The 24762-nt window shown below is 46.8% G+C and overlaps 2 protein-coding genes across 2 annotated transcripts in view; both read left to right on the top strand.

Moving 5' to 3' along the window:
- Positions 1-3558: 3558 nt before the first annotated feature.
- NSUN4 (NOP2/Sun RNA methyltransferase 4) overlaps positions 3559-24762 on the top strand; it is a 27439-nt gene continuing 6235 nt past the window's right edge. The window contains exons 1-4 of the mRNA XM_032247456.1: positions 3559-4062; positions 7982-8325; positions 16192-16346; positions 22943-23103. Coding sequence (XP_032103347.1) covers positions 3970-4062; positions 7982-8325; positions 16192-16346; positions 22943-23103 — 753 coding nt within the window. The 5' untranslated portion in view covers positions 3559-3969. The remainder of the gene's footprint in view (positions 4063-7981; positions 8326-16191; positions 16347-22942; positions 23104-24762) is intronic.
- Positions 4108-7973, top strand: LOC116529507 (sperm head and tail associated protein-like). Its single transcript, XM_032247453.1, has one exon. The coding sequence runs from the start codon at positions 4329-4331 to the stop codon at positions 7122-7124; it is 2796 nt and encodes a 931-aa protein (XP_032103344.1). The 5' UTR covers positions 4108-4328; the 3' UTR covers positions 7125-7973.

Consider the following 24762-nt stretch of genomic DNA (forward strand, 5'->3'; position numbering starts at 1 on the left):
AAAAAAAAAAAAAAGACTCAAATTGTCAAAGCCAATGCAAGAAGAATTAGAAAATTCAAATAGCTCTATATTAGGGTTTCTCAGCCTCAGTGCTGTTGATATTTGGGTTGGCTAATTCTTTGATGTGAGGGAGGGCTGCCCTGTGTATTGTAGGGTGCTGAGCAGTAACCCTGGCCTCTATTGCCTAGATGCCAGACAGAATCGCCTTCTAGTTATAACAGCCCCAAATGTCCAGATGTTACCAAATGTCCCCTGAGGGAGGGGTAAAATCACTGCTGCCCTATATCAATTAAAGAAATTGAGAAGTTGGCCGGGAATAGTGGCTCATGCCTGTAATCACAGCACTTTCCAAGGCCAAGATGGGCAGATCACCTGAGGTTGGGAATTTGAGACCAGCCTGACCAATATGGAGAACACTGTCTCTACTAAAAATACAAAATTAGCTGGGCATTGTGCTGCATGCCTGTAATCCCAGCTAGTTGGGAGGCTCAGGCAGGAGAATCGCTTGAATCCTGGAGGTAGAGGTTGCGGTGAGCCGAGATCCTGCCATTGCCCTCCAGCCTGGGCAACAAGAGTGAAACTCCGTCTCAAAAAAAAAAAGAATACAAAGTTGGTTCATATTGAAAAGTCAGCCAATATGATTCATCATAGTAATGAAATAAAGAAGTAAAACTGGCCAGGCTCAGTGGCTCACACCTGTAATCCCAGAACTTTGGGAGGCTGAGGCAGGCAGATCCCTTGAGGTCAGGAGTTCAAGACCAGGCTGGCCAATATGGTGAAACCCTGTCTCTACTAAAAATGCAAAAAATTAGCCAGGTGTGGTGGTGCATGGCTGTGATACCAGCTACTCAGGAGGCTGAGGCAGGAGAATTGCTTGAACTTGATAGGTGGAGGTTGCAGGGAGTCAAGATTGCACCACTGCACTCCAGCCTGGGCAACAGACCAAAACTCCATCTCAAAAAAAAAAAAAAAAAAAAAAGAAAAAAAGGATGACCATCTTAAAAAAAAAAAAAAAAAAAACCAAGAAAATCAACAACTATCATGATTTTTTAAAAATATCAGCAAAATAGAAATAGCAGGAACTTCCTAAACCTAGTAAAGGACATCTATACACATGCACGCACACACACACACACAAACCTACAGTTAACAACATATGTAATGGTGAAATACTGAATGCTTTCTTCTATTTTTTTTTTTTTTTTTGAGAGTTTCGCTCCTGTTACCCAGGCTGGAGTGCAATGGCACGATCTCGGCTCACTGCAACCTCTGCCTCCTGGGTTCAAGCGATTCTCCTGCCTCAGCCTCCCGAGTAGCTGGGACTACAGGCATGCGCCACCATGCCCAGCTAATTTTTGTATTTTTAGTAGAGACGGGGTTTCACCGTGTTGACCAGGATGGTCTCGATCTCTTGACCTCGTGAGCCACCGCGCCCGGCCTTTTCTATTTTTTTTTGAGATGGAGTTTCAATCAATTATATTTTAATATTAGCATTCTTCTTTTTCTTTTTTCTTTTTTTTTTGAGACGGAGTTTTGCTCTTGTTACCCAGGCTGGGGTACAATGGTGCAATCTCAGCTCACTGCAAACTCTGCCTCCCGGGTTCAAGCAATTCTCCTGCCTCAGCCTCCCGAGTAGCTGGGATTACAGGCATGTGCCACCATGCCCAACTAATTTTTGTATTTTTAGTAGAGATGGGGTTTTGCCATGTTGGCCAGGCCTGTACCCAACTCCTGACCTCAGGCGATCTGCCTGCCTCGGCCTCCCAAAGCGCCAGGATTACAGGCATAAACCACCAGACCAGCCAGCATTTTTCTTGAAAAATGAACAAAGTGAGCCTGTCACTTCAAGGAAAATAACTGACAGTATTTGTTGCCAATAAGAAAATTTAAGCTTTCAGCCAGGGGCAGCGGCTCACTCTCAGAGGCATGTGAACCACAGCAACTACATCTTAAATAGGAGCTGGGTAAAATGAGGCTGAAACCTATTGGGCTGCATCCCCAGACAGTTAAGCCATTCTGTCACAGGATGAGATAGGTCTGCACAAAATAAAGCTCATAAAGACCTTGCTGATACAACAGGTTGCAGTAAAGGAGCCTGCCAAAACCCACCAAAACCAAACGGTGACAAGAGCACCCTCTCGTTATCCTCACAGCTATACTACCACCAGCACCATGACAGTTTACAAATGCCATGGCAATGTTAGGAAGTTACACTATGTGGTCTAAAAAGGGGAGGCACAAATAACCCACCCCTTGTTTAGCATATCATCAATAAATAACCATAAAATTGGCAACGAGCAGCCCTTGGGGCTGGTCTATCTATGGAATAGCCATTCTTTTATTCTTTTACTTTCTTTCTTTTCCTTTCTTTCTCTCTCTCTCTCTTTCTTTCTCTCTTTCTCTCTCTCTCTTTCTCTTTCTCTCTCTCTCTCGCTTTCTCTTTCTCTCTCTCTCTTTCTCTCTTTCTTTCTTTCTTTTTTTTGATGAAGTCTCAGTCTGTTGCCCAGGCTGGAGTGCAGTGGCCTGGGCTATTGTTTTACTTTCTTAATAAACTTGCTTTCACTTTGCATTGGGACTCACCCTAAATTCTTTCTTGGTCGAGATCCAAGAACCCTCTCTTGGGGTCTGGATCAGGACTCCTTTCTGGTAACACCTGTAATCCCAGCCAATCTCTCTGCCTTCTGATCTCCCTGCCTCACTCCTACCCACTCTGATAATCTATTGTTTAATGATCATTTAAAAAAACAGTTTCTGGGCTGGGCGCAGTGGCTCACACTAGTAATCCCAGCACTTTGGGAGGCCGAGGTGGGCAGATCACGAGGTCAGGAGTTCAAGACCAGTCTGACCAATATGATGAAACCCTATCTATAGTAGAAATACAAAAATTAGCTGAGCGAGGTGGCACATGCTTGTAGTCCCAGCTACTTGGGAGGCTGAGGCAAGAGAATAGTTTGAACCCAGGAGGTGGATGTTGCAGTGAGCAGAGATCGCACCACTGTACTACGGCCTGGGCGACAGAGGGAGTCTCTGTTTCAAAGAAGAAACAACAACAACAAAAATCAGTTTCTGATCATGTCCCTCCTCTCCACTGGATCCGTACTGGTGATGTCAAGTGTTGTGGGGCTTCCACAATTTGAGAGGGTATATTTAAGAAAAATAATACAAAATTTCAGCAGGGTACGGCTCATGCCTGTAATCCCAGCACTTTGGGAGGCTGAGGTGGGTGGATTACTTGAGGTCAGGAGTTCGAGACCAACCTGGCGAACATGGTGAAACCCCTGTCTCTACTGAAAATACAAAAATTAGTGGGTGTTGTGGTGCGCACCTGTAATCCCAGCTCCTTGGGAGACTAAAGCAGGAGAATCGCTTGAACCCAGGAGGCGAAGGTTGCAGTGAGCTGTGATCGTGTCACTGCACCCCAGCCTGGGCAACAGAGCAAGACTTCGTTTCAAGAAAAAAAAAAAAAAAGTAGGTACAGGTCCTTGAAAGGGGGCATGCAAACGATAGGTCCTGAAACTTAAGCTTCTTTCGTTTCACTGCAAATCTGCTTCTGCCTTCAGTCTGGTCTCATTTTCCTCTACCTAAGGATCTTTCTCCATACAATTTTGGCCTAGGAGGCCGTTCCCGCCCCTTTTCGCCTAGCTAACTCTTTCGGTACTCAATCATCTGCTCCTAATCCTCCCTGATCCCCCAAGTGGGCTAGGGTCTTCTTCGGAGTCCCTTGCACTGCTCTAAGCACCCAGGCAGAGTTATCATTGCGGGTGCCAGGTTGCTCTTTCTCCAGCAGCCTTCAAGGGATCCCTGGAGGGGCGGAGTCTGTAGGAGCGCGCGGAGTCCTGGGAGAGCGTCGGATGTAATTCCCTCCTCTTTTCTCGTTTCAGTCCCGCCGGGGGGCGCTCACTACCTCCCCGGAACACGCGGGTCTCCCACACCGGTTCCGGTCGGAATTACCCAGCGGCGCACGCCGACATGGCTGCGCTGACACTGAGGAGTGTCCGGGAACTGCTGAAGCGTGTGGACTTCGCGACGGTCCCGCGGAGACATCGACATAAGAAGAAATGGGTAAGGTCCAGCTGTGGGCGCAGGAGGGAACAGTGAGGCGGAGACTTCAGTCCTTTCATTTCCCGGCCCTCTAGAACGCCTAGGCCTCTTTCCTAACTACTTCACGGAGCGTCCCTGGCACCTCCCTTTCACTTCTGTTCCGTCACAGCCTCTGTCCACACCCCTTTTTTGTCTCGAACCTTCATCTATTCCACTTGTTACGTCCGCAGCCTCCTGTCTCTGCCCCTCTAAGTGGCGTCATCACCTCTGCCTTCATTATTTTAGTGATGTCACCGCCTCTTGTTCCTCAGCTGTGTCCACCTACCTTTCTGTCCCCCACCACCCCCTTTTACTTCCCTCCCTCCCTCTTTCCCTTCCCTCTCCCCCTCCTTTCCCTTGCCCATTCGTTCTTCCCCCACATGACTTCTCCTCCTTTCCTCATTGATCTTCCAGCTGGGTCGCCCTCACCCCTCGGAAAATACCATAGCGACCTCCCCTTCCCTCCTGGGTCTCCGCCGCCCTGCAGGAAGGGATTCAGCCCCTTCCTCAACCTCGAGCTGCCTCTGGCGACTGGGAAAGGTTACAGCGACCATCCTGTCCACACTGCCGGCCTTTCCCCAAACGCAGGCAAAAGGTGCAACGAATCCTCTCATCCCCTGGAATCTCCCTGCTTCTCCAGAGACCCTTTTTCTTGCCTCACTGGCAGCCCTGGAATTTCTTCTACGATCGACACGCCCCCCTGCCCACCCCAGCTGATTCCCTCTCCGCCTCCACGGTCTCATCTTTCACAGCCACAACCTCCCTCGCACTCAGGGAGATGTTATTTTGAGTCCTCTTCCCCACTCCTGGAAAGGACCTACTGCCGCGAGCCCTGCCACTCGGATTCCCCACCTTCCAGCCCCTATTTTGAGCAGTTCAGCATAACGGGGTCACCTCCTGTCTGTCAGCGGACCCCTTATTGCACCTGGATCAGTCCATCGAGAATGCGGCGTCCCTGTCTTCAAGGCACGAACTTTGACCAGAACACTAACCTCTGTTACTATAGCGGATGCCCTTCGGCTTTTGGAACCAGCCCCGCAATCTCCTCTCCCCTTGCTGAGCGGTCCCCGGGAAGGAGCCCATTGACCTCCCCTCAACTCACTCATGTACCCTTGGAAACTGGACTCATGATTTCGCCTCCTCCTACTCATAGGACCCGGGGAACTTGCCTCAAGATTTCACCTCCCCTTGCTCGCCGACCAGTGGAAACTAGTCCTGTGGCCTCCCCAACCCTTTCTCACAGAGTTTTGGAAACTGGGCTGATGATCTCTCTGCCCTCTCACTGGTCCTCAGGGAGAAGTTATAATGACCCCCTTCTTTCCCCAGCATCTTCCCCACCTACTGGCAACTTTTACTGTGGCAGCTCTAAGCCTCCAGACTCTTGTGAACCCAAACCACAGCTTGACCTGCCCCTTGAGAAAAATTGTGGCTCGCCACTCTCTTCTCAGGCAGGCATGCCTGGCTCTCCCAGCTCACCTCGGGAGGGCTCTTATCATTATTCCCATCTTTCCTCAGAGGCCTATGTGCCTACTCCTGGGAGTCCTTGCTGTGCCACACGCCTGCGCTTTGGGAGTACTGATTCTCCTTGCTCACCCCAGTTCCAGGCTCCCAGGAAGGCTTGCTTTGAGTCCCTTCTCTCCTGGGAGACAGGTGGGAACTCTTACCTCATCCTCACCCCGGACACCACAATTTCTGGTCCCCCCTGTTCCCAGGAACCATCTCTTCCCCACTGTCCTCATTCTGGCCTTTCCTCCTTCCCTTCACCCCCGGGCAACCAGTTTATATCTCCACCCCAGCCACTCCCCCACAGAAGCTACAATGAACCCCCTCTTCCCACCCCAGTTTCCCCCCAAGAGAAGTCCCCTAAATCCTCAGAGTTAAGACAGTCACATACTCCCCACAGGTGTCACTCCCTAGTCAGCACTCCCCAACACACCCCTTCTGGCCAGCCCAAGCCTGCCAAGGCCAGCACCTCTCCCCCACCTCCCTCCCACCTCTCTGGTCTTTCTTGTATGGAGCCATCCATCACAACTCCTTCAAATTCCAGCCCCAAAGAACTTCCCCCAGGGACTGCCTTACCAACTGTGGTCCCTAGAACCCTCAAAACTGTTAGCCCCAGTTCTCTTCCCTTCTGCCTTCCTTGTGATCCTGTCTCGTCCAATGGTTATGCTCAGAGCAGCCCCCATGGGCCCCCCTGCAAAACCCATATATACTCTGTGGTTCCCTCCCCTACCCATCCCTGCCCACTCTCTGGTTCCCTCAATCACTCGACAGGCCCCCCTCCCATTGTGCCCCTGTGTGACACCTATAGCACTCCCAGGGGCCCACCCCAACCTCGTTGCCAGCCTGTGGTACCTCCTTGTTCTACTCACATCTATTCTTTTATCCCTTTGAGAACATCCTTTGATCCTCAAAGTTTACCCATTTTCCCCCGAGTCCGGGCCTACCCTGACACTGTCCCTTGTGGCCTCCATATCTACCCTGTGGCCCCTCAAGGTCCTTGCAAAGAGCCCCTGCAGATCCCCTACAGCTGCCCTTTGCCTTCATCCAAGGATTCCAGCTGTAGCACTAATCCCAGCTGTAGTTCGACTGTTATTAGCGAATGCCAGAGTAGTGACAGCCAGAGCAGGAGTTCCTACCAAAGCCAAATTCAGAGCCAAAGCAAGAGTCCCCATCATGGCACAAGTCAGAGCCGGAGCAAGAGCCATCATTTGAGCAGAAGTCCGAGCCAGAAAAGGAGTCCCTATCCTAGCAGAAGCCGGAGCGGGAGCAGTAGTCCTCAACAAAACACAAGTCAGGGCCAGAGTGAGAGTCCCCACCTTAGCATAAATGAGCACCAGGATGAGAGTCCCCAAATTAGCAGAGGTCAGGGCAAGAGCAAGAGTCTCCACCATGGCAGAAGTCGGAACCGGAGCAAGAGTACCCAACGTGGCAAAAGTCAAGGCCAGAGCAAGAGTCCCCAACATAGCAGGAGCCAAAGCAAGAGTCCCAGCAGGGGCAAAAGTCATAGTCAGAGCAAGAGTACTCACCATAACAAGAAATGAGGGCCAGAGCAAAAGTTCTGACCAGACCAGAAATCTAGGCCAGAGCAAGGCATAGATAGTAACAAGATTGCCAGCAATAGCAAGCATCCCAGCTGCAGCAACCAGGACCAACTTGTGGACTCCCCATCTGAAGTCTTCATTTCTCTTTTACTCCACCTCCTTGCTCTTATGCTCTTGTCCTTCTCTGCTACCCTCGTAGCAGTCATCCTACAAGTCCCTGTTTTAGTTCACACCTCAAGATTCTGTGGGCCCTCCTTATGCTACCTTTCTGGGGTCTGGGAACTCTCCCAACATGGCCCTCAACCCTCTGATTCTGAGCATTGTGGTGCTAGTCACTGCATAACGGTAGGTAAGTTACCCACATCTCTCCATCAAATTGAAAGGTTGTTAATTTTTTTGGTATCATACGGAGCTATCAGTTATAGTGCTCACATAATCTAGTAGACGTGAAAGTGCTTTGGAACATAAAAGGACTGTTCAGAGGAAAAGGGCCTTTTGCTTTTAAGCTCAAAGCTTCCCAGAGCCTCCATAGTTTCTCCTAACCTTCTGCAAGCTCTCCTCAAGAGTCCTCTCCTAAGCTGCCATTCTCCTAAGTTCCTCTTACTCCAAGGTCCCCCTTCTTGATGACCCCTGCACAGCACTGTGAGAGTTACATCTTTATCTGACAACCCTGGGATGGGAGGACCTGCCCTCCATTACTTTTCTCTCTCACACTTCTCTGGCAGGCAGGCAGGATGCAAAAGCAGGAGTAGGCACTAGTTGGATCCAAGTTTGCCCCTTGGCTCTGAGGTGGGGTCAGGTAGTAGGGAGTAGAGGCAAGACTGGGAAAACCAATAAGCCTGTCCTTTCTCTTTTAGGCTGCCACAGAGCCCAAATTCCCTGCCGTTCGACTGGCTCTGCAGAATTTTGACATGACTTACAGTGTGCAGTTTGGAGATCTTTGGCCATCAATCCGTGTCAGTCTCCTCTCAGAGCAGAAGTATGGTGCACTGGTCAATAACTTTGCTGCCTGGGATCATGTGAGTGCTAAGCTGGAGCAGCTGAATGCCAAGGACTTTGTGAAGGAAGCCATCTCCCACTGGGAACTGCAGTCTGAGGGTAGCCAATCTACAGCCCCATCCCTTCCTTCTTGGGCCTGCAGTCCAAACCTTCGATGCTTCACTTTTGCCAAAGGGGATGTCAGTCGCTTCCCTCCTGCCAGGTAGGATCTGGAGCCATGACTGGAGCAGCCTGAGTGCAGGCTGGACGTGGATATGATGAGAGCCAGCATGTACCCTCTGTAATAAAGACCATAGTATTGCTAATACTTACGGCATGTTTATACAGGCTAGGCATTTTTTGAGGTGCTATACATATGTTATCTCTTTTTGTTCTGTCAACAGCCTTATGAAGTAGGTAATATTACTGTTCCTCTTTTACACTTGGGGAAATTGAGGTACAGAGAAGTTAAGATTCTTCCTTGCTTTAGGTCCCTCAGATGGCAAGAGGTGTGGATAGTATTTAGACCCGGAACCCACTCTGCTCTACGTCTCTGGTAGAAAACAGCCACCTTTTACATGAGCACTCTCTAGACGCTCTCTAGTTGAAATATGTGTCATTCACAGCATCTTCTCATTTTCCCCTCACAGCCACCCATCAAAGTGAATAGGAAAAGTAACTTCATGGTAGCAAAGAGGTAATGGGACTTTCCTAGGAAATAGGGCTGGCCTAGGGGCACAAAGCTGGTACTAGACTGGGAAAAAGAAAGGAGAACTTCCAGTTTCTTGATCCAATGCTAATTTATATGAAGTTGAGTGAGAAAGGACTCCAGAATCAAATGCTGAATTGTGGCTTAACAATTAAGGAGTGCTCAATGTTAGTTGTAGGGTATGGGAATTGATTTTTGAAAGACTGATTGATTTTTTGTTTTTTTGAGCCAGAGTCTTGCCCTGTCACCCAGGCTGAAGTGCAATGGCGTGATCTCGGCTCACTGCAACCTCTGCCTCCTGAGTTCGAGCGATTCTTCTGCCTCAGCCTCCCGAGTAGCTGGGATTACAGGCATGCACCACCATGCCTGGCTAATTTTTTGTGTCTTTAGTAGAGATGGGGTTTCACCATGCTGGCCAGCCTGGTCTCAAACTCCTGACCTCATGATCTGCCCGCCTTGGTCTCCCAAAGTGCTGGGATTATAGGTGTGAGTCACTGTGTCCGGCCTGACTGATTGATTTATTTAAAAATACTGTCTACCAAATGCTCAACATTTAAGTGCCTGGAAGCACAAGCCCTCGTAGAGCTTCCAGTTTAGTTAGGAAGACAGCTATTAATAAACTATAATTGGCTCGGCACGGTGGCTCACACCCGTAATCCCAGCACTTTTCCCAGCACTAAAAATACAAAAATTAGCCAGGCGTGGTGACTCACACCTGTAGTCCCAGCTACTCAGGAAACTGGGGCAGGAAAATTGCTTGAACCCAGGAGACAGAAACTGAGATCGCGCCACTGCACTCTAGCCTGGGTGACAGAGCAAGACTCCATCTCAAAAAAAATAAAACACTGTAATTGTCAACTGGGCATGGCAACTCATGCCTGTAATCCATGCTCTGTGAAAGGCCGAGGCAGGAAGATAATTGAGCTCAGGAGTTCAAGACCAGCCTGGGAAACATAATGAGACCCTGTCTCTACAGAAAAATACAAAAATTAGCTGAGTGTGTTGGTGGGTGCCTGAAGTCCCAGCTACGCAGGAGGCTGAGGCAGGAGGATTGCTTGAACCTGGGAGATCGTGGCCATATTGAGCCAATATTGCGCCACTCCACTCCAGCCTGGGTGACACAGCGAGACCGTGTATCCAAAAAAAAAAGAAAAAAGACAAAACCAAAAAAACACCATCAAAACTATAATGGTGATAAGTGCCATAGAGGAAAAATACAAGATGCTGAGGTCTTTTTTTCGCAGTTTTTTTTTTTTTTTTTTTTTTTTTTTTTGAGATGGAGTCTTGCTCTGTCACCTGGGCTGGAGTACAATGGTGCGATCTCGGCTCACTGTAGCCTCTGCCTCCCGGGTTCAACTGATTCTTCTGCCTTGGCCTCCCTAGTAGCTGGGAGTACAGGTGCCCGCTTGTAATTTTTTGTATTTTTAGAAGAGACGAGGTTTTTTAGAAGAGACGGCTAATTTTTTGTATTTTTAGAAGAGACAGGTTTTCACTGTGTTGGCTAGGCTAGTGTCAAACTCCTGACATCATGATCCACCTGCCTCAGCCTCCCAAAGTGCTGGGATTATAGGTGTGAGCCACCACACCTGGCCTAAGGTCTCCTAAGGAAATCTAACCTTGTCTTTTCTGAGGAAGTGAAATTTAAGCTAAGATGTGAAAAGTAGGAATTAAAGCTGGTGGCATGGAGGTGGGGATCAGGGATCATGCTTGAGAGGCCAAACATGAGGCTATAGAAGCAGGCAGGAGCCTGATTATGAAGGTCTTATAGGCCCTGTGGAATTTTGGATACTTTAAGAGGAAGAGGAACCTACAAAACGTTTTAAGCTAGGGAATAGCATGGCTTAAATTTGATTTTTTTTTTTTTTTGAGATAGAGTTTTGCTCTGTCAGCCAGGCTGGAGTGCAGGGGGATGATCTCGGCTCACTGCAAACTCTGCCTCCTGGGTTCAAATGATTCTCCTGCCTCAACCTTCAGAGTAGCTGGGACTGCAGGCGCCCACCACCATGCCTGGCTAATTTTTTTTTTTTTTTTTTTTTTTGAGACGGAGTTTCGCTCTTGTTACCCAGGCTGGAGTGCAATGGCACGATCTCGGCTCACCGCAGCCTCCGCCTCCTGGGTTCAGGCAATTCTCCTGCCTCAGCCTCCTGAGTAGCTGGGATTACAGACACGTGCCACCATGCCCAGCTGATTTTTTTTGTATTTTTAGTAGAGACGGGGTTTCACCATGTTGACCAGGATGGTCTCGATCTCTTGACCTCGTGATCCACCCGCCTCGGCCTCCCAAAGTGCTGGGATTACAGGCGTGAGCCACCGCGCCCGGCCCTAATTTTTTTTTTTTTTTCTTTTTTTGAGATGGAGTCTCGCCCTGTTGCCTAGGCTGGAATGCAATGACGTGATCTTGGCTCACTGCAACCTCCACCTCCTGGGTTCAAGTGATTCTCCTGCCTCAGCCTTCCAAGTAGCTGGGATTACAGGTGTCTACCACCATGCCCAACTAATTTTTTTATTTTTAGTAGAGATAGGGTTTCACTATGTTGGCCAGGCTGGTCTTGAACTCCTGACCTCAGGTGATCCACTCACCTTGACCTCCCAAATTGCTGGGATTACAGGTGTGAACCACCGTGCCTGGCCAAATTTTTGTATTTTTAGTAGAGACAGGGTTTCACCATGTTGGCCAGGCTGGTCTCAAACTCCTGACCTCAAGTGATCTGCCCGCCTTGGCCTCCCAAAGTGCTGGGATAACAGGTATGAGCCACTGCACCCAGCCTAAATTTGAATTTTTAAATTATGATTCTGAAAATAAATAAATAAATAAATAAATAATGATTCTGGGCACTGCATGGAATGCAGATTGGAGGGTGTCAAGGCTGGAAATGGGCATATAAATTAGGAGACTTGCAATAGTCCTAGCCTCTGGCTTGGAGGAAGACTGTATGCTTATCAGGATTGAGAGATGAGGCTGGAGGGGGTAGGGAAAGAGCCCAAAAAAAAAAAAAATAAAAGAGAGAGAGAGAGATGACGCTGGAAAAGTATATGGAGGTGCCATATGTGGGAATCCTGAATGCTAGGAGCTTGTAGATTTGGGGAAGAGGATTTTTCTGGTGGCCATGGGTGGCTTGCAGATGACTGGGATTGCCAGGGCTGCATGGCTTTGGGCCTTGTGCCCTTTAGTACATATTGCTGTGAATGTCCAAGATCAGTTGGGCAGCTGAAGGACAGTGATGTACAGTGGTTATAAGCCTGGGCTTTTGAGTTAGGCAAACCTGGATTTGGACCCTGCTTCACCACTTATTAGACATATGGCATTGGATAACTGAGCCTTGATTTCCTTATCTGGAAAGCAGTAATAGCTAACTCTATAGCTCATTATGTGCCAGCCACTATTCCAAGCACTTGACATATTAATTCCTTCAATCCTCACAGTAACCCTATCTGGGAGGTACTCTTGCAGATGAAGAAACTGAGGCACAAAAAAGAAAAAAAACGAAGAAAAGGAAAAGAAACTGAGGCACAAAGAATTTGAGAAATTTGCTGAAAGTCACACAACTAATGAGCAACTGTGCTGGGTTTGAGGTTTAGTTAGTCTGGCTCTAGAATTCAAGTTCACCTCCCTCATAGAGTTGTAGCGAGGATTAAATAAAATTACGCATATTAAACATATTAAACACGTAGCACAGTGCCTGCAATATAGCACTTATCAGTAGTACCACCAATGTTGGTTCTCTTTGTATTTTTTGTAGAGAAGGGGTTTTGCCATGTTACCCTGGCTGGTCTCACACTCCTGGACTCAAGCTATCTGCCTGTCTCAGCCTCCCAAAGTGCTGGGATTACAGACATTCAGCCACTCTGCCCAGCCTTCAGTATTGATTCTCATTAAAGTTATGCTCAGGAAGATACTTTTAGTCACTGTATAGTGGGTGATCGATTGGGCCAGGGTTAGAGACCAATTTGGAAGCATTGACATTAGGCAGAACCATGGGGTAAGAACCATGTTGATTGAGGTACTCCTGAGAGCAGTGAGGGAGCAGGCCACAGCACATTTCTGGAGATTTTTTGTCCTTTCACCAAAACCCCTATAAGTTTTTTTGTTTTTTTTTTCCCCTTCTGATTCTGATGGGTTCCCTATGAAATCAAAAGGATCCCAGGAGTTCAATGATCTATTCAGGGAGTACAGAAATTGTCTGCAAAATTTTTTTTCTCAGAAAGAGGGACTGTAGCTTTTAGCAGATTTTCAAAACTGAACCAAAAAAAGGTTACAAAGTGATGCTTCCAAAAGGAAGTGACTTGATGGGGATGGGTTTTATGGGCCAGTGCTGATGTGATAACTGTTTGTGCTTTTCTTAGATTTCTCAGTCTTTTTGTTATTTTCTTTTGTGAGGGCTGAGGTACACAGTTTCACCAACACCCCAAGCATGATTTGTCTTTGAAAATATCCTATCAAGCATAAGCCTATTTGTGAATGCTGGAGGTGTTAGAATCTTAGGACTGGGGATTGTAGCTCTTGTAGCTGACCCTCAGTGGTGCTGTACTTTGTCTTATGCCTCGTCTCCCAGACCTATCCTATGAGGGTTTCTGTCTCCTTGAGTCTGTCACCAAGCCTGTCCTTGCTGAGCTACCTCTCAGGCAGGGGAATGACTGCTCACCACCAATTGCTCTTGCAACAACTGGCCTGGGAGTAGGGAGTCCTGTGACATGAGCCTGCTGATCATCCCTCCCGCTCTGTTCACACTGTTGCTGCCTCTGGTATCTCTGTCTCTAAATGTGTTCCTTCTAGCCCACCTAGCTTTCTAAAACTTGGGTCTATTCGATCATGTCGTTTTCCTTAAAATGTTTTGGTAACTGCTTATAGGTTGTAGTTCACACTCCTTAGCATAGAGTTTAAGACCTTTCACAATCTGGCCTCAATCTGTTTTCCAACCTCAATCGCATGTATCTTGTGTTTCTGTCATGTCAGATTTCTCACTATTTCTGAAAGAAGCTATGAGTTTGTATGCTTCTGTGCCTGTGCTCATTCTTTTTTCTTTTCTTTGGACTGCTTCTCTTCCATTATTACCCAATGAAGGCCTTCTATTCCTCCATCAGGCCCAGCTCAAGTAACTCAGACAAGCACAATTGATGGCACTTCTCTCTGAATCCATGAAGCACTTTGTATCTCAATATATAACCCAATAAAACTAACTTCCTACTATGTGCCAGGTCCTGTTCCAGGTGCTGGGGATAGTACAATGAACAAAGCAGATGAAATCTCTGCACTTATGGAGCTAACATTCTAATGGGGGGAAATAGGGAAAAATGCATACATGCCTACACACATGCACACACACCTCTGTATATATTGTTGTAGAATATTCAGGAGACTGGAGAGACCAATGGGTAAAACAGGAGGATTTTATTAGGGTGATCACCGGATTGGTATCCCAAGGCTGAGCAAAGGAGAAAGAAAATGGGATACTTTTATTCATCCAGGATAAGGTAGCAGCTAACAAGTTTACAGAAGCCAGAACAAAGAACAATTAATGTGTAACATGTCTTGTAATGTACGTTACATTTGAAAAACAGCATTTTGAGAAGTGGCATTGAACATTCTTTGGGTGTTATCTTGCCCTGTGACCTTGCAGCTAGTCAGCAAGAAAAACAGGAGTCTTGAGATGCCTGGGAACTTTGCTGAGAATGTGGGGAGAATAGATAAAGTAGGTTTTATAGGGAGTTAGTTAATTTTAAGCAGAGCTGGGGGTTAGGTTTTATATCAAACAACACACAACACAGCAAAATTACTTATACAGCAAATACAAATTATAAGGTTTTTACTATTATTGCTATTATTTAATTCCCTTCTTCAATATAAAATGAATAATAAGTGCATTAAAGAAAAATAATGCAAGGTAGGGAGGTAGAAGGTGATGACAATTAGGGTCTATGATTTTAGAACACTTATTTTTGAGATGGGATCTCACTATCTTGCCCAGACTGGATTTGAACTCCTGGGCTTAAGTGATCCTCCTTCATCAGACTCCCAAATAGCTGGGATTATAGGTGTATATCATCATGCCCAGTTTTGGTGGCTGTTACTTTAGATAAGAGTAGTGAGTAGTCAAGGAATGCCAGTCTTTCTGATGTAACTTTTGAGGAGAGACCTGAAAGAAGTGAGGAAGCAAATCAGGGATGTTTGAGGGAGGAATGTTGCAGGTAGAAGGTGTAGCAACTGCAGAAGCCTGAGACAGGAGCATGTGTGGCTTAATTAAGGAACAGCAAGGTGGCTAGTGTGTCTATATTGGAGTGAATTTTTTTTTTTTTAGATGGAGTTTTGGTCATTTTTGCACAGGCTGGGGTGCAATGGCATGATCTCAGTTCACTGCAACCTCTGCCTCCTGGGTTCAAGTGATTTTCCTGCCACAGCCTCCCAAGTAGCTGGAATTACAGGCACGTACCACCATGCCCGGCTAATTTTTAATTTTTTTTTGTTTTTTTTGTGAGACGGAGTTTCGCTCTTGTTAACCAGGTGGAAGTGCAATGGTGCGATCTCAGCTCACCGCAACGTCCGCCTCCTAGGTTCTGGCAATTCTCCTGCCTCAGCCTCCTGAGTAGCTGGGATTACAGGCATGCGCCACCATGCCCAGCTAATTTTTTGTATTTTTAGTAGAGACGGGGTTTCACCATGTTGACCAGGATAGTCTCGATCTCTTGACCTCGTGATCCACCCCCACCTCGGCCTCCCAAAGTGCTGGGATTACAGGCGTGAGCCACCATGCCTGGCCCTAATTTTGTATTTTTAGTAGAGACAGGGTTTCACTATGTTGACCAGGCGGGTCTGGAACTCCTGACCTCAGATGATCGCCGGCCTCAGCCTCCCAAAGTGCTGGGATTACAGGCATGAGTCACTGTGCCTGGCCTGATCTGTGTTTTTAAAGGATCATTCTGGGCTGGGCATGCCTATAATCCCAGCACTTTGGGAGGCTGAGGCGAGTGGATCACCTGAGGTCAGGAGTTCCAGACCAGCCTGATCAACATAGTGAAACCCTGTCTCTACAAAAAATACAAAAAATTAGCCGGGTGTGGTGGGAAGTGCCTATAATTTCAGCTACGCAGGAGGCAGAGACAGGATAATCGCTTGAACCCGGGAGGCAGAGGTTGCAGTGAGCCGAGATTGCGCGACTGCACTCCAGCCTGGGCAACAAAAGTGAAACTCCATCTCAAAATAAATAAATAAAGGATCATTCTGGCTCCTGTGTAGGTGAATGAGTAAGTGAATAAGTATGGGTCTGAGAAATGAGTTTTTGCTGTTTGGAGTTCAGGCCCCAGAGGGCATGGACTTGGTAGCCTTGACTCCCAGTGGGTGTCCTGACCTGGAATTTGACAATGAAGTGGCCTCCTCTTTTCCAGACCTGGCAACCTGGGTGTCATGGACTACTACCTGATGGATGCCGCCTCCTTGCTGCCTGTCCTGGCCCTTGGCCTGCAGCCCAGGGACATCGTGCTTGACCTATGTGCAGCTCCTGGGGGAAAGACGCTAGCGTTGCTTCAGACTGGCTGTTGCCGTAAGTCAGGGTGCTGGTGTTTTTTTTTTTAATTTAATTTTTTTTTTTTTTTAGAGTACTGGTGTTTTGGGCAGAGAGAGCTCCCCACATCACCTAGTCCCAGGTACATTGAATATGGTAGGTTTGACTGGGTGCGGTGGCTCATGCCTGTAATCCCAGCGCTTTGGGAGGCTGAGGCAGGTGGATCACCTGAGGTCAGGAGTTCCAGACCTGCCTGATCAACATGGTGAAATATAAAAATTAGCCAGGTGTAGTGGCACACTCCTGTAATATAAGCTACTCAGGAGGTTGAGGCAGAAGAATTGCTTGAACCTGGGAGGTGGAGATTACAGTGAGCCGAGATTGTGCCACTGTACTCCAGCCTTGGTAACAGAGTGAAATCCTGTCTCACCAAAAAAAAAAAAAAAGGTAGGCTCTCTGGTCCCAAAGTCAGAGTGGAGAGTAGTACTTACTTGCTAAGCTTGTGTATTTTTTCTTCTTGACATTAATTCCCCTCTTTCTCTGTCAGTTGGTCAAGAAACATTGCTGAGCAAGTTGTCTGAAGGCAGATTAAAGTAAGGCTCTGATCAGTTGATCACATGACACTCACCTCTCTTCATCTGTTTACTTTTCCTCTAAGATTAAGCCTACCAGCTAAAATGGTAAGATCTGCCTGCAGCCACCATTTATATGCTTTATGCGCCAGGCCTGCTGGCTCCTGTCTTAATCACAGAACTTTGGGAGGCTGAGGCAGGTGGATCACCTGAGGTCAGGAGTTCGAAACCAGCCTGACCAATATGGTGAAACCCTGTCTCTACTAAAAATACAAAAAATTAGACGGCTGTGGTGGCAGTCACCTGTAATCCCAGCTATTTGTGAGGCTGAGGCAGGAGAATTGCTTGAATCCGGGAGGCAGAGGTTGCAGTGAGCCGAGATCGTGCCATTGCATTCCAGCCTGGCCAAAAAGAGCGAAACGCCCTCTCATTAAAAAAAACATTAAAAAAAAAATATATATATATATATATATATATATATATATATATATGAGCTAGTGCTCGACTTACGACCACGGTCGGGACCGCGGACCAGTCATGACACCATTTGGTCGTAAGTTGAGTAGGCTATATGTACAGTTGAAATGGTGCATGCGGAGATGGTAGTGCTGCCGGAAGCTGGTCCACACTGTCGTACGCCCAGCTGGGCAACGTTTGCGCTGCCAGACGCGGAGCAGTCGTGGCTAGCGATTGTGGTCGTAAAGTCGAATGGTTGTAAGTTGCATAGGTCGTAAGTTGATAAATACCTGTATGTATATATAAAACATAAGCTTTATATGTCACTCTTCCAGGCTTTATGTGCTTCAACCTTACTCTGCTACTCTCTGTTGCCTTTGCTTTTGTTAAATTTTCTCTGGAATTCCCTCATCCCGGCTGTTTAATTCCTTTTGACTTTCAAGCCTCAGCTCAAGTATGCCATCCCCTGGATGTCTTTCCTTATTACCTCTGCTGGCCAGTTCAGAAATGATGCCTGTCTCCTATGCTCCCACAGCATGGGTATCGCCCTTGCAACATTAGCCTTGCTTTAGAGCTTTACTAGTTATATATTTTCTTCCTCTTAAAGGTGATGGATTCCTTGGGAATAAGCCTATGTCTTACTTGTCTCAGTAGAGTAGCCCAGCCGAGGCCTTGTGCACTGTTAATTACTCACTTCATCCATCTACTGGCCAATATCCTGCCTTAAAATAGATTGTATTTTTTCCTTTGGACCCCCGAGGAATACCCACAAGAGGCTGTAATTTACACACCTAACCTGGAGTTCAGTCAAGCTTCTCTTGCCCTGTGCCCAAGCCATTCTGTTGGGCCTAGACCCTTCTTTTCCAGCTCTTGTCAGCCAGCTTGCATGGTTTGAATTAGCATCCAGTCTTATGATAGGCAATGGTTGATTCAGAGAGGAATCACATTTGGTCATAGCCTTTTGGAAGTCCAGAGGGAGAGAAGAAAAGATGGGGTCATGGGCTTAATTAATCCAATGCAAGAGAGCCCAGCCTGTGTGCTGGACAATTCTGATCTGACTGAATGCTCTGGGAATCCATTAAAAGGGAGATGAGTGAGGGTAGGTTACTTGGAGGAGGAGGAGGGCAAAGAAGAAATAATTGAGAGTTGTTCTTCTAAGGCGTGCTGAACTATCAGCACCTCACCTTCATCCCAGCTCCTCACTCAAGTGACTGACTCTTGATCCCAAGAAGATAGGATAACAGAATTGGTATAGGAAGGGAAATTAGGGTTTGCTTAGTCTAGCCTTCATACTTTATGGAGGGAGAAACTGAGATCTGTGGCGATTAAATAAATCCTACAGGAGTTGGAGGTAGAGCCAGAACTGGAACCCATCTTCCTTTTTCTTGGTTCATATCATTCTGCAAATTCCTCTAGAGAGCGGAGAATCCAATTCTTCTTCTTCTTTTTTTTTTTTTTTTAAATAAAGATGGAGTTTCACTATGTTGGTCAGGCTGGTCTTGAACTCCTGACCTCAGGTGATCCGCTCGCCTCAGCCTCTCAGAGTGCTGGGATTACAGGCGTGAGCCATCGTGCCTGGCCTTCTTTTTTTTTTTTTTTGAGATGAGTTCTTTTTCTGTTGCCAGGCTGGAAGGCAGTGGCACGATCTTGGCCCACTGCAACCTCTGCCTCCCGGGTTCAAGCGATTCCTCTGCCTCAGTCTCCTAAGTAGCTGGAACTACAGGTGTGTGCCACCATTCCTGGCTGATTTTTTGTATTTTAGTAGAGACAGTTTTTACCATTTTGGCCAGGATGATCTCAACTCCTGACCTTGTAATCCACCTGCCTCAGCCTCCCAAAGTGCTGGGATTACAGGCATGAGCCACCATACCCGGCCAATTTTTACATCTTTGAGTGCCCTAAAAAAATGGAAACATTGGTTAGGCACGGTGGCTCACGGCTGTAATCCCAATACTTTGGGAGGCCGAGGCAGGCAGATGACCTGAGGTTGGGAGTTTGAGACCAGCCCGATCAACATGGAAAAACCCCATCTCTACTAAAAATACAAAATTAACCAGGTGTGGTGGCGCATGCCTGTAATCCCAGCTACTCGGGAGGCTGAGGCAGGAGAATCGCTTGAACCTGGGAGGTGGAGGTTGTGGTGAGCCGAGATCGAATCATTGCACCAGCCTGGGCAACAAGAGCGAAACTCCATCTCAAAACAAAAACAAAACAGAAAAATGGAGACATTGGCTGGTGGCAGGGGGCGGGCAGTAACTCACACCTGTAATCTCAGCACAGACAGGCTAGGAGGCCAAGGCAGGTGAAATACTCGAGTCCAACAGTAGCTCGAGACTAGCCTGGGCAACATAGTGAGACCTCATCTCCATTAAAATTTAAAAAAAGAACACCTTTCTTTGTGGAAATACTAAGCTGGTTCATAGTATGACCACTCCCATTAGATAAGGTGGACACTCTCATTCTTTACCATTCCTGCCCTACTTTGTTGCTCTTTGACTCAGAGGCCAGGTACCAACTGTCATTTATTATAAAACTTGCAATTTTTTCTCATAGTAGCACTAAGAGCAAAGTGAGATATTTCTCGAAATCATATTTCTTGAAATCAAAATGAAAGGTAGATGGTAAATCAGAATTAGGCTTGGTTGCATACGATAGAACACCCAACTAATTGGCTTAAAGAGGAAACATTAATTTATCTCTTACGTAAGAGAAGCTGAGATATAGGCAGTCCAGGTATGGAGGCGTCACAATCATCAGGGACTTGAGCTCCCTTTTTCCTTCTGCAATGTATTTTGTTGCTAGTGTCAGCCTTAGCCTCCCTCCCTTTAAGAGGGAGAAGATATGGCTGGGTGTGGTGGCTCACATCTGTAATCCCAGCACTTTGGGAGGCCAAAGCAGGCAGATCACAAGGTCAGGAGTTCAAGACCAGCCTCACCAATATGGTAAAACCCGTCTCTACTAAAAATGCAAAAAGGCCGGGCATGGTAGGACGTGCCTGTAGTCCCAGTTACTCAGGAGGGTGAGGCAGGAGAATCGCTTGAGCTTGGGAAGTGGAGGTTGCAGTGAGCCGAGATCATGCCACTGCACTGGGCAACACAGCGAGACTCTGTCTCAAAAAAAAAAAAAGGGAGAAGATATATAACTAGTAAAGCTGTAAGGCAAAGCCTCATGGTCCAAGATGACTGCTGGAAGTCCAGCCGTCATATTTGAATCAGGAAGAAAGGATTAGGCAAAAGAGACTTATTTCATCTCCCAATTATCTCAGCTTTTAAAAAATATATTCCGAGAATTCCCATCCAATACTTCTGCCAACAACTATGACCAAAAGTTAGTTTTTTTTTTTTTTTTTTTTTTGAGACGGAGTTTCGCTGTTGTTACCCAGGCTGGAGTGCAATGGTGTGATTGCAACCTCTGCCTCCTGGGTTCAGGCAATTCTCCTGCCTCAGCTTCCCGAGTGGCTGGGACTACAGGCATGTGCCACCATGCCCAGCTAATTTTTGTATTTTTAGTAGAGACGGGGTTTCACCATGTTGACCAGAATGGTCTCGATCTCTTGACCTCATGATCCACCCGCCTCGGCCTCCCAAAGTGCTGGGATTATGGGCGTGAGCCACTGCACCCGGCCCCAAAAGCTAGTTTTATATATGTATTTTGAGACAGAGTCTCGCTCTGTCACCAGGTGCCAGGCTGGAGTACAGTGGTGCGATCTCGGCTCACTGCAACGTCCGCCTCCCGGGTTCAAGCAATTCTTCTGCCTCAGCCTCCTGGGTAGCTGGGACTACAGGCGCACGCAACTACGCCCAGCTAATTTTTTTTCTTCTTTTTGTATTTTTAGTAGAGACGAGATTTCACCATGTTGGCCAGGATGGTCTCGATCTCTTGACCTCGTGATCAGGCCGCCTCAGCCTCCCAAAGTGCTGGAATTACAGGCTTGAGCCACCGCACCCAGCCCAAAAATTAGTTTTATACTCATACTTAGTTGTAAAAGAAAGGCTGAGAAATGTAGTCTTTTGGGGCGCATTTTCCCCTTCCAAAAAATTGGGGTTATATTCCTAAGGAGTAAGAGAATAATAATTTTGGGTAAATAACCTGTAGTATCTACCACAGATGAAGGGAGCCAGAAGTTTTCAGAATACAGGTATTGATCTACTTACGACCTATGCAACTTACGACGATTTGACTTTATGACCACAATCGCTAGCCACGACTGCTCCGCGTCTGGCAGCGCAAACGTTGCCCAGCTGGGCGTACGACAGTGTGGACCAGCTTCTGGCAGCACTACCATCTCCGCGTGCATATAGCCTACTCAACTTACGACCAAATCGTGTTACAACCGGTCTGTTGGAACCAATCGTGGTCGTAAGTTGAGCACTAGCTGTAGTGGGAGAGCATATATTTTTAGAAATAAATATTCTTGGCTGGGCATGATGGCTCACACCTGTTATCCCAGCACTTTGGGAGGCTAAAGTGGGAGAATTGTGTGAGGCCAGGAATTCAAGACCCACCTGGGCAACATAGTGAGACCCAGTGTCTTTTGTTTTGAGATAGAGTCTTACTCTGTTGCCTAGGTTGGAGTGCAGTGGCACAATCTTGGCTCACTGCAGCCTCCACCTCCCAGGTTCAAGCAATTCTCCTGCCTCAGCCTCCTGAGTAGCTGGGATTACAGGTAGGTGCTACCACACCTGGCTAATTTTTGTATTTTTAGTAGAGATGGGGTTTCGCCATGTTGGTGAGGCTGGTCTTGAACTCTTGACCTTGTTATCTGCCCACCTCAGCCTCTTAAAATGCTGGGATTACAGGCGTGAGCCACTGAGCCTGGCCTCTTTTTTTAAAAATTATTTTTATTTTTTATTTTCGTAGAAATGAGGTATTGCTATGTTGCCCAGGCTGATCTTGAACTCCTGGGCTCAAGCAATCCACTCTGGCCTCCTCCCAAAGTGCGGGGATGACAGGCGGGAGCACCTGAGGTCAGGATTTCGAGACCAGCCTGGCCAACATGGTGAAATCCCGTCTCTACTAAAAATGCGAAAATTAGCCGGGTGTAGTGGTGTACACCTGTAATCCAAGCTACTTGGGAGGCTGAGGCATGAGAATTGCTTGAACCCAGGAGGTGCAGGTTGCAGTGAGTCGAGATTGTGCCACTGCATTCCAGCCTGGGTGACAGATCAAGACTCTGTCTCAAAAAAAAAAAAGAGAGAAAAAAAATGAAGGAAAGGAAAGGGAGGAGAGGTTAAGGGGAAAGGGGAGAAGAAAAGAAAGGAAAAGGCGAAAGGAGAGGGGAAAGGAAAGGAAATTGAGAAAGGGAAAAGGGGAAAGAGATGGGGAGAAAGGGAAGGGGGAAGAGGAAACAGGAAAGGAAAGGAGTCTTACCTGATCTGCTTTATTCATTTACTTAAACAACTTTCTTATTTTCTGGTCTATGTGGGTGTTTGCCTTTGTAACCCCACTCCAGAATGATTGATGCTCTGCCGTGCACATCATAAATGTTCCTGATGCTGGGGTTTGTGTTGGCTGGGACTGCCTGAGAATTGGTCTGACTCCATCAGTGCCATTGCTGGTGGAGTGTTTCACTGGTACATGGACTCTGAAGTATCTTTATTTCCACAGGCAATCTTGCTGCCAATGATCTCTCCACTTCCCGAATAGCCAGACTACAGAAGATCCTTCACAGCTATGTGCCTCAAGAGATCAGGGATGGAAATCAAGTTCGACTTACCTCATGGGATGGCAGGAAATGGGGAGAACTAGAGGGGGACACCTTTGACCGGGTGAGTGATTCTTGACTTAGGGTATGCATCCAGCTTAATATGGCCTCCCCATCCTGGCCCCAGGGCCAGAGGGGTAGGATCTAGCCCCTGTGTTTGAGCATGTAGGACTATTTCTGCACCTGGCCAACTCTCCATTGGTGATTTGACCAAAAAAAAAAAAAAGAAAGAAAGAAAGAAAGAAAAATCAGCTTAGATAACTGATTATTATCTTTATTAAAGACAGTTGGCAGCAAAAAAGAATTTTAACCTATCTGAGTGGGGAAAGAAGTTATTAGGCTTACTTTATTTCTCAAGTTACTTGGTTGCTCAGAAAGCCTCATGAAGATAAGTATGAATAAGCTAATTTATTTATTTAGTATTTTATTTTTTATTTAAATAATTAGAGACAGGGTTTCACCATGTTGGTCAGGCTGGACTCGAACTTCTGACCTCAGGTGATCCACCCGCCTCGGCCTCCCAAAGTGCTGGGATTACAGGTGTGAGCCACTGCGCCCGTCCCATTTATTTATTTTTGAATGTTGGTGCAGCACATGGGACAAAATTCAGAAGGCACTAAAGAGTGTCCAGGGAAAAGTGAATTTCTCTCTTCTGGTCTGTAGCCCTCTGCTTCCCCACCCTATAGATAACCATTGTTTCTACTTTTTTTCTGTGTCTTTAAAAATATGTTATTTGTATATATGAATGTAAATGTATGTGTGTGTGTGTTTTTTTTTTTATAGTGGTAGTATATTATACTCACTATTCTGAACTTTGTATTTTTTTTTTTTTAAAGATGGGGTTTCACCATGATGGCCAGGCTGGCCTTGAACTCTTGACCTCAGGTGATCCACCCACCTCCGCCTCCCAAAGTGCTAGGATTACAGGCGTGAGCTACAGTGCCCGGCCTGAACTTTGTATTTTTTTCATTTACTAATGTGTACTGGGGTTAAGATTGTTTACATTTTTGTTTTTTTATATTTTAAGTTTTTTTTAAAGTTTATATTTTTGAAGTATAGTTGTTGGATAGCAGTTTATATGCATTTTAGATTTTGATAGAGATTGCTAAGTCTCCATATTTATTTATTTATTTATTTATTTATTTTTGAGTGACAGATTCTCGCTATGTCACCGAGGCTGGAGTACAGTGGTGTGAACACAGCTCACTGCACCCTTAACCTCCTGGGCTTAAGGGGTCCTCCTGCCTCAGTTTCCCTAGTAGCTGAGACTAGAGGAGTGCACCACCATGCCCAGCTGCTAATTATTCTTTGTAGAGATGGAGTCTCACTGTGTTGCTCAGGCTGGCGTTGAAATCTTGGGCTTCAGCAGTCCTCCCACCTCAGCCTCCCAGGGTGCTGGGATTATAGTTGTGAGCCACTGTGCTCGGCCAGTCTCTTCATGTTTTTAGGTTATTTCTTTTCTTTTAAATGGCATAATCTAAAAATATTTATTTAGAACACATATTTTTAAAAATATATAAAATAGGGCCGGGCGCGGTGGCTCAAGCCTGTAATCCCAGCACTTTGGGAGGCCAAGGCGGGTGGATCACGAGGTCAACAGATCGAGACCATCCCGGTCAACATGGTGAAACCCCGTCTCTACTAAAAATACAAAAACTTAGCTGGGCATGGTGGCACGTGCCTGTAATCCCAGCTACTCAGGAGGCTGAGGCAGGAGAATTGC

This window comes from Sapajus apella, unplaced genomic scaffold, assembly GCF_009761245.1.
Source record: "Sapajus apella isolate SASKATOON/1434 unplaced genomic scaffold, GSC_monkey_1.0 scaffold62, whole genome shotgun sequence".
In the NCBI taxonomy this organism is placed as follows: domain Eukaryota; kingdom Metazoa; phylum Chordata; class Mammalia; order Primates; family Cebidae; genus Sapajus; species Sapajus apella.